A 14,958-nucleotide genomic window follows, 5' to 3' on the forward strand; every position below is an offset into this window, starting at 1 on the left:
TCAACAAACCTGATGATGATGGCCAAAACTACTAAACATGAGAGTTGTTTAATAGCATTTAATTTTTGCAGGACATCACGCCTGCACTTCTTACTACTAGTCTCTTAATTATTCTAGAGAAATACTGTAAATATACTCTCCTTCAAATCTCCCCCGATGGGCACGTCAAGTAAAGAATAACTGGAAAAACTGATGCTCTAACCTAGAGTAATAACCTTATATTTAGATTCAAAATCTACTTGGTCATGTTTTAGTATAAAATGATCTTCTGGTGGTGTCTAATGCAGATTCTGAATTCAAGTGAACGTCACTTGCCTCGCCTTGATAAGCAACTTGCATTTTGCATTTACTATTAACAAGATTGTTTGAAATTAGTCTTTTTAGTCAGACAGTCTAACTTATTTTAACACAGCTTATCAAGTACTTTACTGGTTGTAATCACAAGCATGCTTATCCTGTATGTAGAAAGTTAAGTTACATTTGACTGAGCTCAGTGCGTCATGTGTTTTTATCTAACGTCACAACTTGATTTATTGATCTTTTAAAAGTCGTGATGTGCTCTGCCCAGAGAGCTTTTACAACTACCAGTAAGAGCGAAGCATTGAAGCGGGGAGGTGTTTGTTGTGATAAAGGTTACAGTTTTCTCTGGTATGTGTGGAGAGTGTAAGGAAATACTGCGGACCGAGGCGAGAAGGCTGACCCACTGGACCCTGTGACCTCCCAGCCCTCTCAGGAGAGGTGGCCATGCCTGTGAGCTGTGATGGATGTTTGCAATTGACAGTTTAACTGTTCACCTTTGCTTTCCCTCCACGTACGTTTGGCTAACCCAGGAATTTGTCTAAATCCTGGTTATTTGACTTCCTTCATGCCCCTCTGACTTCTTTGTAGGGATGTCAATGTGGTCCATATCTCAGAAATTACTTTGAGTGTGTCTGTTGACACCCGAGTGACGTATGACTTCTAACAGAAATACTGTCCAGAACGTTGTAATATACTGTAATTATTCTTCATCAACCCTTTTATCATGCTAAATACTGTCAGGCCAACAAGAGAAGGGTCACTAACACACTGTGGTTGTAGTTGCACTGTATTAAAGAGGGTCTTGTGATACTCACACTGCAGCACTGTGGATGGATTTCTCCCTGTTGCTTTTGGCTCAGAGGGCAGTGTTGCACTGTGCCGTGTCTGCTGTATCACTCAGCTGCCAGACTTTGCAGTGGCCTTTGATCACATGAATGGCCTAAGCTGAATAGGTTGGCGAAGACCACCCGCACAAACTCATCCCTTTGTGGAGAAGTTAAGAATTCTGTGTAGCGCTTCTGCTGCGAAACCTCCTCGATCGCTGAACACGGCCCATGCCTGTCAGTGATCTCTGGTGTTTAAACCATGCCTGTGCCTGAATACCAATGTGCAGTGGGCCAAACATGGAGAAAAGTCCTCTCTGTCTCAGTGAGCTGGTGAAGTAAACAGGTTGTGGTTCAACAAAGCGTAACACCAGCTTACTGCTGATTAGCGCTGTGTTTTACCAAGGCTGAAATTGGACTGAGAAGTGTGTAACAGGAGTCTACAGTTACTCTCAGAGCAGTAATCAACCTTGTCATCGTACCACTTGCTTTTCACGAGAAGATAATATAAGGGTATAAAACAAAACAAGAGGGTCGTGCTTTCATTGGCTGAAAGAAGAGTGAATCAGCAGTATTTGTTTCGGATTGTCAGACAAAAACTCATTTTGACCATTTTAATCTAAACTGGAAGTAAGACATATATTTTAGTTAAAAAAGAAAACAAAGAATTATCCAGGAGGCAGGATTTTTTGGTACCAATGTGAGGTCAATGATGTTAGCTGTCCCATCAGTGATTTTGACCCACAAACTACAGCCAGCTAATGCTAGCCAGCCCTCCTCTGTTTTACTGTACAAGTACTAATAATGTGCGCAGGGCCTGCCGATAAGTCTCCATTCATTTTAAATCTCCTCATAAAAGACCAGAAAATAGAGGAAAATATTGCAGACAAACTTTTACACTTGGCTGAGCTAGAAAAGTTCATGTATACATAATAGGAAAATGTGACTAGTGAATGTTTTTCTCAGTAGTACATGTGACACTAATGCTTAAACATTGCCCAAGCTTCCACTCAACTAGGAACAAAGTGACGGCAGATGAAAACAAATTTGTAAGGGCTGATGAGGAGACTGTAACGTCCTCTCATGTATGCATGAAACAAGAATAAATGTCATATTTCATCTTCATTGTTTGAGCTATGACTTTTCTATGTGTTTAGCAGCACCATCAACTGCTAACTATCTTAATGAGACCAACATCTTATGTTCACATAACAATAGTGGACAGAAATGTCTTTTCTTTTGAAGATTTTCTGGAAATTGATTTAAGATTTGCATTCAATTTGAATGGAATCTTGTCAAAAATTCAGCATGTGTGAAACACCATGAAGATAAAAAACATCTAGTGTTCAATCACTGATAATATTTGCATTCTACGTTAACCAGCTTCCACTTTCCCAGGTGAAGCCAGTTAGCCCAGCTTCCTAGCTTCAACTTCACAAAGTGAATACATTCATAAAGGTTACATTTTGTAAAGGGACAAAGATCTTGAATAACTAAAGCCAAGGTTATGTGGGCACCAACTGACACCAACATTCAGAGGAACCTTTCATGGGAACCGGCAGCCCGGAGGCTCACAGCTGTTTTCAAGAAAAAAGTCCTATCCTCTGTTGAAAATTGGAAAATAGCTGCAGTAACATTATTTTTTTTATATATTTCCAGAAAATGATTTCAAGTTTTTTTGTTTCTGTCCGTTTGTTTTGATTCTAAGGGTGTAAATACATGTCTGAATGTATAATAGTACATAGAGAGCTGCTCTGTTTTGCTCTTGTGTCGATGACATCTCTGCCATACATAACTGGAATGTGACAGCCTGTTTATTAGTCACTTGAGACATGTAACTTCCACATGGTCCTATGGGCCAGCACGACATAACTTGGACATATTTGGAACTGCTTACGACATGGTCTTTGTGGGGAAGTCACACTTTGGACCTGTGTGACTTGTCTGCTCAGAGGCATTAGTCTTAGCACAAGCAAAATAACTTTTAACAGCGACTCAGATCTAGAGGAACTACTGTTTTCAGTCTCTGACAATACAGCCTTTGTGCTGGAGGTGTCACACTCTAGCTCTTCCCGTTGAGAGCCTCACACAATCCTAACATATCCATAAATTTAGCAGCTTTTGATGGTCTGACCTTGGAAAACAAACAGAAAGCTCACGTCTGGGGCTTTGAGGTGGAGCTGGGCCGGGATATCGGAGCAGCTGTTTCTTTTCTGCCTGTGGAGTGCAGAGTGAGTGCTGAAGCTTTCGACCCTCTGCCCACCCTGGCCGGACAGGGGGGAAGGGAAGGGAAGGGAAAGAGCAGAGGGAGGGGTGCTGCCTGTTGAGCCCAAGGTGAAAGGGTGCCACAGTCCTGCAAATGGAGATGGGGAGCTCAATTTGACACTCAATCTGACTCAGTCAGTAAGGGGGGAGATATGCAGTTTGGATGGGCATTCTGTCTGCTTCAGATCTGCCCTCTGCTCAAAAGACAGACACCCTCTGTTGCTCATTTGCCTCGCTGTCTGTCGCTCTTTCTCTCTCTCTCTCTCTCTCTTTGCCTCTGCCTCTCGTGCTTTCTCCCTTTCTCTCTCTCCCCCTCTCGCTCTTTCTTCAGCCTTCCCATCTGTATGCGATTTAGGGACAGGCTCAGGGGAGAGGCAAGTCCGCTAGGGGAGAGGAATCAGCCCAGGGAGGGAGGGAGGGAGGGAGGGAGAGAAAGGGAGGAAGTCCACATAAGTTTGTTTTACAGGACTCAGCCCGGGCCAGCACCAGGCGCAGCGCTTGCATCTGGAGGTCGGAGCAGTGGAAAAGTGAAGCCAACGGGTGCAACCGAGTGCCCAGAGACTTCTCTACAGCCAGGAGACACTGACAGAGACACAGACAGAGAAGGGGGATCAGTGCTCCACTGGTCAAACACATAAATATGGCTGCTAAACCTCTATCCTGCGTCTGCCTTCTCTGCATCCTCTCAGGGATAGCCTATCCAGCTTCTGCCGCAAGGCTTGGAGAACAGCAACAGTTGGTGCTGAAAGTAAGACCAATTTAGTTTGATCTTTTTTTTTTTCCCTGGTAAACTGTGTGTGCTAGAGCAGCTGTGTTTAGTTTCTGACAGTTTCTGACAGTAATGCTATTGATGATCATCAAATGTTGTGAAAATGAGGCAGGTCAGTGAGCGTTTCGGGAGGGGTTAGTTCTGGCTATACGAAGAGCTCTGAGGACTTCTATGCGTCTGTCCGGACCTCGTAATGGTCCTGCTTTGTGTTCATGCAAGTGTGCGTTTCTGTCATCAGAGGTGCCCCAAGGCTAAAGATCACATGGGCTCTGGGTTACTGTCTCCACCACTGTAATGCCCCTCCTGCCCCTCCCTGACAGTTCTCTAATGGAAACCAGCTGCCACCAAATGTTGAGCAACACCCCAGAGAGAGAGAAAGAGAGTGCACAATAGACAGTGAGGGCATGAGAAGTTGTACAGGACTACTGGCTAATCTTCAGTTGGCTTAGTCTGGCTCTAAAGATCATTTTCATTGAAAAGAGCTTTATATAAAATGAGTTTTTCTGTTTCACTCTAAAGTTATGATCTGTACAATTTTCATCATATTAAAACCATTTTGGGCACTGGTCAAAAACCCTTCCACAGTAACCAGATATTCTGCCTCCTCCTATAGTAGTGTACTGGTTTACCCACACACAAAAGATTCACTGGAAACAATCCAGGCATGTACTGGATAATATGCAAGAGGACCAAGAGCAGATGCAACGCGCAGTTCATGTAATGCAGAAAACAACATTGGATCATGATATGAGTATTACCGTGTCATATGACACAGTTAACACATAGTCAACGGTCAGTTTGGCTTCACAGCAAACAGCCGATCAGTTGCTCATTTTTTGCTGTGTTTCTGACTGAGTGGACGCTCGAAGCATGTTTGTTGCTCCTAATGGTCAATTTAGGTGTCAAATGAAACTGTGATATTAAAATGCACTTCTTGTCACCATCAGTATCCAAAGGTGTTGCCAAATCAGCCAGTACTCAAATCATCAAGATTGTGGGTTTTATAAACTTTGAAGACGTGATTGACAGCCCTATTTTGGTGCCATTTATTATTTAACCCAGTTTCCCTGGAAACTCTGTATTGTGTATGTAAATACTGGATGATTCCCCATCTCAAGAGTTATGTCAAAGTAGGAAGTAGGGCGTCCTTAGAGCATGGAGGTTGTGGGTGTGGGTGGGCATCTTTCTAACAGGAAACTGGAGTTTGCATCCTGTTGCAGAGCTGCACTTGACATTTGGTTTTTCATTAACCACACCTGTGATCTTTCCTCAGCTTTTGCCACATGTATGAGATGCCTAACACAAGCCTCATTTCATTTATATCTTATTTGCAATCACCACATTCTTTCCATAAACTTAACGTTATCATGGTTGCATACAATGATTTTGTAGAAAGCAACAATCTAAAAACAAACACTGGCATTTTGGGTGCCTTGTTGGCTAACCTGGGCAAAGTTTAGGCCTTTGCTGCATGCTTTCCTCTCTCTCACATTATTCCTGTCTCTCTCCACTGTCACTGTCTAATAAAGCAGTAAAGGCAGAAAAAAAAACTCAACAATAAAAAACTTCTAAAAAAAACTTGTACAATAAAAAAATCATTGACCAATATTAAGGCTCTGGTCCAGCAATAGGGTTGTTATCACCAAAGCAATATGAGCAGAACTCACTCAAAAAGCTTTACTTTAAAGCAACATCTTGCTTGCTAGATTGTGTGATGCACCACAGATTCAATTTTGACCAAGTCAACAAAAATGATGTTCTGATTTCTTGATCCATGATGAGATATTGACAGAACTTTGTTGTACAGTTTTGATATCACCTTAGTCATGACTGCTGCGCATCCTTGTGTACTGAACATGTGCTAGCTAGGTACGGGAAGATGTCAAGCCATAGACAAACTACAGAACTGTGACTGTGTGGCTGCTTTGGATGATTTTGGGATTGATTTGAGTTCCTCAGCTTCATACACTAGAACTGGAGAGCCATGGTTCTTGGCAACCAAGACTTAAGAGGCTATTTACAGTAGTGACTTTGCTAAGAAGTGATGAGTATGAAGAAACATCGTGGGAAAATGGGCTGTAGGTCAAAGAGAATGTGGGGGCATTCATTTCCCAAACTTGGCAACGTTAAAGCAGTGCAATGTAAACATTTCTTCCTCATTTATACTCTATTGTACATGTTTGTTTCTCAGTGTCTGTGTTTTCTGAGTTGAGGCTCCCTGGAGAGGAGGCCTCGCCGCTGCAGCCAGACTGTCTGTGGACACTTATTGAGTTAGGATGAAATTCTCATGACCCGGGATCTGTCCCATCCTGAGGATGTTCAGAAGGCTTAGCATGACTAAATCCAGATTCTGAACCCCTCTTCTGGGTCAGTATCAGTAGTGTAGCCAGCTCCAGTTGGAAGGAAATGCGGAAATGAGATTCAGCCTTCAAGCTGTAACATTTGATCCACTTAAAATCGCCCATCCTGGGAAAACTCTGTCAACAGGCAGCGGTGCATGAAAGCAGACAGAGAGTAATCGTAAGTTAGGCCTGACAATGTTTCGCATGATAAAAATTATCTTTATATGACAACATTCTAGAGATACAACTATCTGCCAACAGACCCCCACCACCGCCCCCACACTGTAGAGCGTGGGCATGGCCACGGTGGTGAAGCTAAATGACCAAAGGGTGTGTTGACTTTGCAAAGCACTCATCTGTGGAACCAAATCCTGTTTTTGTGCTTGATACATCTGTTTGGCTCTGTATATCAGAGATAGAGCCTCGTGGTCTACCCTGCAAGCATTCAGCCAACAGACAGGATGTACACTGATAAATACTGAAAAGTAAGAGCAGAGCATTAGAGGAGGCAGCTTCACATGAAAACAGAGAGAGGCTATACGACATGTTGAATGTCATCTTTGTTCTCCACTGTAGTGGGCATAGTGGGGGGGCTGCAGAAATAGTTCACATTACTGGGTGTGCTCATAGTTGGTGGAAGGCTGCAAATGTCAGTTGTTTTAATTTACATGATTATTAAGGATTCGTTACAGTAACCATCATGTTTAAAATCACTATTCAATGCTAATTTTCAGATTCAACATCACAGGACCACCCCAAGAGAAACGTCTCTTAAATGAATAAATGCACATGTGAATATATATTCATCACTCCTCAACCCCCAGCAGCTATAGATGACAAGCCAAATCAATAATCAAGGTCAACCATGAGTAAACAAGACTGATTACCATACTTTCCAACCTCCACATATCAAAGCCTACATCGGTATCACCAAACCCAATAAGGGGATCTGGAAAAACTGTTCATTTCAGAGACTGTTTTCTTTGACTGATTTTGTTCCACGCCATCAATCTGTTACCCTGGTAATGGTTGAGGGTTTGACTAATACCTGGAACAATCATTACCATCCCCGAAGATTCTCATGCATCATTCAGTACTCCAGTAAATAGGACAAACCTTAGATACAACTTGGCAAAGGGAGATACTTGTAGTCCGCTCAGTTCAGAGAACCAGCCACAAAGCTAAAATTATGCTAGCAAGATTAGAAATCAATAACACTGCACGCAGTTGAAAAACAGGACTGTCGCCCTGATTTTTGACACGCCGGCAGCTTTTGAAGATTGTAGACAAAAGCCCCAGGTCACAGGCTTGCTCACGTGAGCGGTGATCACCATGTATGAACTGTTCAAAGGCGCAGTCAGAGAGGGCTGATGTGACCCAAAGTCTCAGCGACTTCGGAGGGGAAGTGTACGTCCTGCAGCTTGTGTGTTACAGTTTCCATCCTGTGGTCAGAGGATGAGGACCTGAAGGAGGACACTCACTGTTGGAAATAAGTTAGCTTGTTAACATGTTGCATTCATTTGCATACAGAGGCTCTTACACGTCCATAAGGTAGTGAACAACATTACTTCTGACTTGGATTTGTCATGGATAAGTCAATATTCATTCTCTTTTTAGCTCTGGTCTCCACCAAAAAGAAATATCTAGCTCTGGAAATGTTGGTTCATTTAGGAGTTTTCACCAATTGCTAACTCTGTCCCTCTGTTGGTCGGTGCTGAGCAGACAGTGCACTGTGAGTTTATCACAGCTTTTTCCATCAATGTAGCAGGAAAATATCAGCAGCGTCCCAAAACCCACAGATTGTCCTTTTTGTGTTTTTATTTATGTCAAATGAGTTTTACTTAAACTTCAGACAGATGACCTTTTGATATGACAGACCACATCCTGGCTCCCACTTCATACTTAATGACAGACATGAGGGTGGTATCAATCTTTTCATTTGACTCTCAAAAAGAAAGCAACATTCCTAAAAGGACCACTGGTACAAATGTTAAATGATTACAACACTAAGTCATTCGAATATGGACAGAAAAGTTATCAAACTTCTGGGTGTTTACATGAGATGCATTCCTCTTTGAGAGGAGTCTAAAGCCTCCGTGTCCTACCTCAAGACCATCTGCTGCACCTCCCTGTAACCCTGAACCTTCTGCCCTGTGCTCCCCTGTGTTTACACACTGCAGCTGTTTGACTCGTCACAAACTATCACGCAGCTAGTAGGTCTGGACAGTGTCAAAACAGTGTCGAGACTTTTAAGTGGCTTCACAAATGTTTAATAGCTCAGAATCTCAATCTAAACTTGTGGTTTATTATCGGTTTATTACTGCTTGAACCAGCATTTTGGGCCAAAACACCGAACCCATTTGCATCACTTGTACTTACATGGAAGGTTAACACATTGAGTGTTCATACGGTGAGAATGGACGCACAGCCTTTTCCGGTGAAAGCCGCTGGGCAGGAGGAGTCAGCACTGCCTTTCACAGGATGTTTTTACACCACAAACACACATCTTTGTCTTACAGCCCATCTGTGAATAAATCAAAGGAAAATGTGAATCATAAGTATGCATACAGTACTCTGTGTCTGTGGAATGTTCCATCTTCTGGCTATTCTGGATACAAAGCATCAGTGTTCAGCTGACTGAGTGAAGCAAGAAGGTCAAAGTGTGGAGTTCTTACAGACTGCTGCGAATAAAGTACTATTGTACGCATCGTTGAATGGTGCTGCTTCAAATATTCAAAGATGTTCAAAGGGTGTGTGTGTGTGTGTGTGTGGGTGGGGGCAGGGGCGCAGGCTCAGAACTCACACTGACAAACTCACTGACATCACACCGTCCTGAGAAACAGTGGTGAACAAACATCAGACAGGATGCAGGTTTTCAAATGACATTCTGCTGCAGTCCAGGAGAACTTCCTCCCAACTTACTTGGTGCAGTTTTAAGAGATCAGCTTTGATCAGCCTGAAACATTTACATTTAATCGATGCTTAATCTATGAATGCAAATCATTAATGAGAACTAAAAATGATCCGTCTTATCAGGAACATAACTGGTGTGAAATCAAAGTTACATATATGTGTACTAGTTGTACATTCACTTATATTATATTTCTCTGTCCTTACCAACTACAGTAGATAGCAATTCTGCTGTCAAGCACATTTTAATTGATTTGTAAATTAAATCAGTTTCCGTTTTTAGAATCTGGGGAGCTATTAAATGGTGAAAAAATAAGTGTAGCTTTGGCTTCAACTTAGATTAGGATTTAAACATGATTGGACATGTCTGCTTTCAACTTTTCTCTTTAACTTAACAACAAGCAATGTTACGGTTAGGCGGCTCAAGACCCTTTAGGCCCCTCGTGTGTCTAATCTATATGTGCTTGCAGAGCTTTCTTTGTCATTCTTAGGCTCAGATTCACAGTACCAAGTCACTGTTGGAGGAGGTACATCTGCAACAGGATGAGACTCAGATTTCATAGCATGAATTTATTCTGCAAATGAGAGAACACCCAGGTGAAGCTGATCACTGGTCCTGGTCTTTCACTGCAGTAGTCTTTCAGTCGGACCTAAAGGTGCTGATGCCGGTTAGTTCATGTGTGAGTCTTCCCTAACTTTGACACCATAGTCTCAAAATGTTTCTCTAGTGCCAGTATCAGTCCAAAAGTCCTCCTCATCTTGTTGAAATATCCTTTTCTCCTATCTAAAGGCATGAACACATTCATGATACAACCTTTTCAATTTGGACACTCATTGAGTTTTCCTTTTGGAGAAAATATCAGCTTTGCCCATCTAACAAGCCAAAAGAGACTTTCTGTTCCCGTTTTTAAAAGAAGCAACAGTAGTCTATTTAATATTAGCATGTTTGCTGAGAACAGCGGAAGAGAGAATATACAAATACAAATTTAGACTCATGGATGAACTGACTAGGATTTAGTGTTCAAAGGTCAAGGTCACTGGGAACCTCACAAAATAAGTCTTTGGCCATAACTTAAGAACTCATACACTGATCACGACAACATTTCACACAAATGTCTAAAAGGATAAAATGATGAATGATGACATTTTCTATCCAAAACACACCACTGGCCATTTTTCAACAACATAACTCAGGAACAGAAGCAGAGATTATGACCATTTTTTTTGAATTGGTGAGATTCATATCGATCTTCTGTGCTGCCAGGTTGAAGATTTGTGTGGATCAGAATCAGAATCAGAATTCCTTTAATAATCCCCAGGGGGAAATTTCTTTTTGTTACACACAGCTCCAAAAGAATAAGAATAAACTTCAAACACAAAAGTAAAAATATAAATATATAAAAAGTATGTATTAAAAATTCTCATTTTAGAATTTGTAGCATCCAACAACAGCTACTGTCATGGCTTCAACTTTGTGCTTTATCAGAATCACTTTTACTGGCCAAGCATGTGAACACATGCACACAAGGAAACGTTCTCTCACTAATGTCTACACTAATGTATACTAATGCACACTACTGTATGTCTATGGACACACAGCAGAACAAGAACAACAAAGTCAAGTCAAATCCTTACACCCATGGGGAGTTTAGAGCCACCAGTTAGCCTAACCTGCATGTCTTTGGACTGTGGGAGGAAGCATAGAGAACCCTCGAAGAACATGCACACTCATCACAGACAGGCACATTGTGCTTCCACCTGGAGTGAAATGTGGCATATAAATAATATTTTTCTTGCTTTTCTTGCTTGCTTAAGTATTAATTTATATTTTTGATCCCTCTGCAGGTGTGTGGAAAGGGATCTTTCCTAAGTGAGCAAAACGTATGCTTGCCATGTAACTGCAAACGCCGCGCAGACGACTGTGATGACATCACTGGCGTTTGCATAGTAAGTTTCCTCACAGTGATTATTACTCGCTGAGGTATCAGAGCAAACAAATCCCTCGAATTCACTTCATTTCCAGGATTATAACCTCTGGATCTTTTTAATATGATAAGTATGGGGCCATCATTTGTAACACTCTTCCTTTCAGAACTGCAGGGACCACAGTACAGGGGATTTCTGTGAGATGTGTGAAGATGGCTACATGCTGGCCCCCAGCCCAGATGGAGGCCACACATGCCGACCCTGTGCCTGCCCCCTCTCCGTCCCCTCCAATAAGTAAGCCGGTCTGTACTTGTTTCTGCAGCAACAAGACTGTGTGTTGGCAAGCGATGTGTAATCTCCGACATACTTTCCCCTGTGTGTCCGAGCAGCTTCGCAGTGCACTGTGACAGAGGAGGCTCCACTCTGCGCTGCAAGTGCCAAGAGGGCTACGCCGGGCATTTCTGTGAGAGGTCAGTGCTGAGACGGCTTTGAGCAACCAATCAGTTAGAAAGCAGCAATGGTCTCTGTGCACAATCAGTAAAAACTACAGATTACTGACTGAGGTGGGTGAAACTGCATGACAATACAACAAGCATACTGCCAGTCCAAGATATCTACAGTACATTACAGTGCAAGCCTCTGTGCAAGTCCTGCAGCATCTAGGCCTACCTATTCAGCTACTACTGCGGTTTTCATCACTGCTTGAATTATAACAGCAGCTTTTTCTTTTTCAAATGTTGTAATAACAGATTTTATAGTCTCGGCAGTCACAGAGGAGCCCACACTGAACACTGGGCAGTAGGTGGGCTATGATAACAGTCCAATCACAAGGCAATCATCAAAATGTGTGACTGTAAGAAGAAAAAGGATGCAATACACTACATGAGGTTTTATTGAAGAGCCACAGCTCTGCTGTCCCCCCCCACTCTGATGAAGCTTGGCCTCTGCCACATCGGTCTTCATATACCATCACATAGTTTTTTCCATTTCTTCCTCTTTTTTGAAGCACTGTACTCTTTTTGATGAATGTCTATTTGAGTACAGAAACTATAGCCAAGTGGCCCCTCGTCTGTAGATTATTCAAGTCATTTGAAGTTATTATGGGAAATGAAGGAAATCAATTTTAATGGATAGATCAGAGGTGAAAACATTCCGTTATAAGACTTCATTGTGAAAGTGTGTATTTTTCCAATTTGTTCATTGTAACAGATGATGTTATCCCATCTAGGTGTGCCCCAGGTCACTATGGCAACCCGATGGCGATTGGTAACTCTTGCAAGAGATGCGACTGTAACGGCAACTCCGACCCCAACCTGATCTTCAACGAATGCCACAATGTGACGGGCCACTGCCAGCACTGCTGGGGAAACACCGCTGGCGCCAACTGTGAGAGGTGTGCCTCAGGTTTCTACGGTGACGCCATCAGTGCCAAGAACTGCAGAGGTGGGGGGCAACAAGTGAACTCCTTCAACTTTGACTTTCGTTCAAGAGATGTTTGATCCAAACCTGAAAGACTCATGATGTTAAGAAGAGCTTCCATACTTGAGTAAAGGTATTGTTGCTGTTAAATGTTCTGAGAAACCTGAGCAATTATCCTTGTACACCAGCAACAAAGCCGGTAAAATGAAGGCAGGAAAATTCATTACGCTTTTTGACACAGTTGCTCTGACTGAGTGCTGAACACTCCTGCCATACAGCAGTGACAGCACAAGATGACCTGGGATATCATGTCACGCCGTGTTGGAGTCACCATATGAATATCTTCTACAAATTATTGGTTTTTATTTGTATCCTGTCTCAGTGGTATCAGAATGATTATATATATATATATATATATATATGCAGCAAAAGTTCAAGTTTGTTCTCCTGAAGGTGTTCAGTGGAAAAACAAGACAAGGTCACCATTCAGGATGAGGGATTACCATGTGTCTTTTGAGCCCCTGCAAGTCCAAAAATAGCCCTTTCCATGCTTGTGACATCATTGACCTCTAATGTTCTCATCATTGCACGTGTCCTGTGTCTCTCTCAGAGTGCGAGTGCAATACATGTGGCACCTCCTCGTGTGATGACAGGACAGGAGTGTGTCACTGCAAGCCGGGCGTCACCGGGCGACTCTGCGACCAGTGTGAGGTGAGAGGAACCATGTGACACGTGAAGCAGGTTTAAAGAATAATAGCATTTCATTACAATCGGTCTATTATTTGCATGGTTTTGGTCATCATTCTTATAGGGAAATATAGCATTGGGATCATAGCAATCTTACCAAAAAGAAGTACCATAGAGAAAGGCAAGTTATTTGGAGGTAAAAAGAGGTAAATACGCTTGCCAGATGTACGAGTTACTTTTGAGGTTGTATTTCAGGAGCTGAAGCGCTGAATGAGTTTCACTATTGGTTGAAAGTTAAAGAGAGGAGAGAAGAGTTGAACTCTCATTATGAAGTGAGTATGAAATGAAAAGTTGCTGAACTGTCAGCTGAAAAGTTAGAGAGGTGAGCAGTTGAAGGGTCAGTTGACATGTAGCGGGTGAAAGCAGTTCAAGTGTCAGTTACAGCTGAATCAGCTGAAGTGGAAGTGCTAGAGATAGTTGAAAACACTAACCGTTGATAAGCAGCCTTTGACAGCATGCCATTTGCAATGTAATAGCTGAAAGTAGCTGAGCTATCATTTGAGGAGTAAAAGAAGAAAGCAGCTGAAATCTCGCCTGACTAGCATTATTTGGAAGAGAAAACAAAGGTGAATGGGGAAATGATGAAAGCTTACGGTCTGGTGTGCTTTTTCATATTAGATCTAGGTTGCTCACCGTAGTTTGGTGTGCACCCAGTTTTCCTGTGCAATAAGGGATTATTACCAACATTTCAGCTGTGCTCATTTGCATTCTATCTCCAGATAAACTCCAAAATAAATGATGGCCTAAACTACCAAAATAAGACCCCAGCTATTATCCTTTAAATATTGCAAAACAATATGTTTCCAAATGAACTTGAACAGCCAAATACTGGAACCTAACAGTGCTCATTCATGTAATCTAGGAGGGCTACTCGGGTTTCTCCAGCTGTCAGGGCTGTCGGAGATGCGAATGCGGGCCAGCTTCTATTCGTTCCACCTGCCATCCTCTCACCCACAGCTGTCCATGCCGCCCAGGGGCCGGAGGTCGTTACTGCGAGCGCTGCCTCCCAGGTTACTGGGACTACAGCCCATCCGGCTGCCAGAGTAAGTCATCTGTCCATCACACCAAATGTCAAATGTTCTCTGGACAGAAAACACCCTCAGGCCATTTGTCCAAACATTCAATGAAGATGATACTTTCCCAGAGGAAAAGGCTGTGGTGAGTACCCGCATTCCCACACCCACGACCACAGTAGTGCTCATGATGTCAGGAAAGCATCAGATGAGAGCTGTGACCCTGTGGCCGGAGACTCTCTACGGAGAGCTGAATGACATCACCGTGCAGCCCAAATCTCTGCACACATGCAGCTGCTAAAACCATCAGTCCCACACAAGAGAGAGGCCTCAAGACAGATGTGCAGGCCTCATGCCAAAACACCATCTGTGGGTCTTGACATATATTTGATAACTGTACTGACCTGTTTCCAGCTGATCAACAGTTTAGGCTGCTTACAGAA

At 42.7% G+C, this 14,958-nt stretch overlaps 1 protein-coding gene across 1 annotated transcript in view; it reads left to right on the plus strand.

The window, feature by feature from the left end:
- The first annotated feature begins 3,840 nt into the window (after positions 1–3,840).
- The window catches only part of lama4 (laminin, alpha 4), a 32,378-nt gene continuing 21,260 nt past the window's right edge, over positions 3,841–14,958 (plus strand). Inside the window, exons 1-7 of the mRNA XM_070849167.1 lie at positions 3,841–4,137; positions 11,256–11,357; positions 11,503–11,630; positions 11,726–11,806; positions 12,565–12,779; positions 13,366–13,466; positions 14,365–14,545. Of these exons, the coding sequence (XP_070705268.1) occupies positions 4,030–4,137; positions 11,256–11,357; positions 11,503–11,630; positions 11,726–11,806; positions 12,565–12,779; positions 13,366–13,466; positions 14,365–14,545 (916 nt within the window). The 5' untranslated portion in view covers positions 3,841–4,029. The remainder of the gene's footprint in view (positions 4,138–11,255; positions 11,358–11,502; positions 11,631–11,725; positions 11,807–12,564; positions 12,780–13,365; positions 13,467–14,364; positions 14,546–14,958) is intronic.

This window comes from Pempheris klunzingeri, chromosome 18, assembly GCF_042242105.1.
Source record: "Pempheris klunzingeri isolate RE-2024b chromosome 18, fPemKlu1.hap1, whole genome shotgun sequence".
Classification (NCBI taxonomy): Eukaryota; Metazoa; Chordata; class Actinopteri; order Acropomatiformes; family Pempheridae; genus Pempheris; species Pempheris klunzingeri.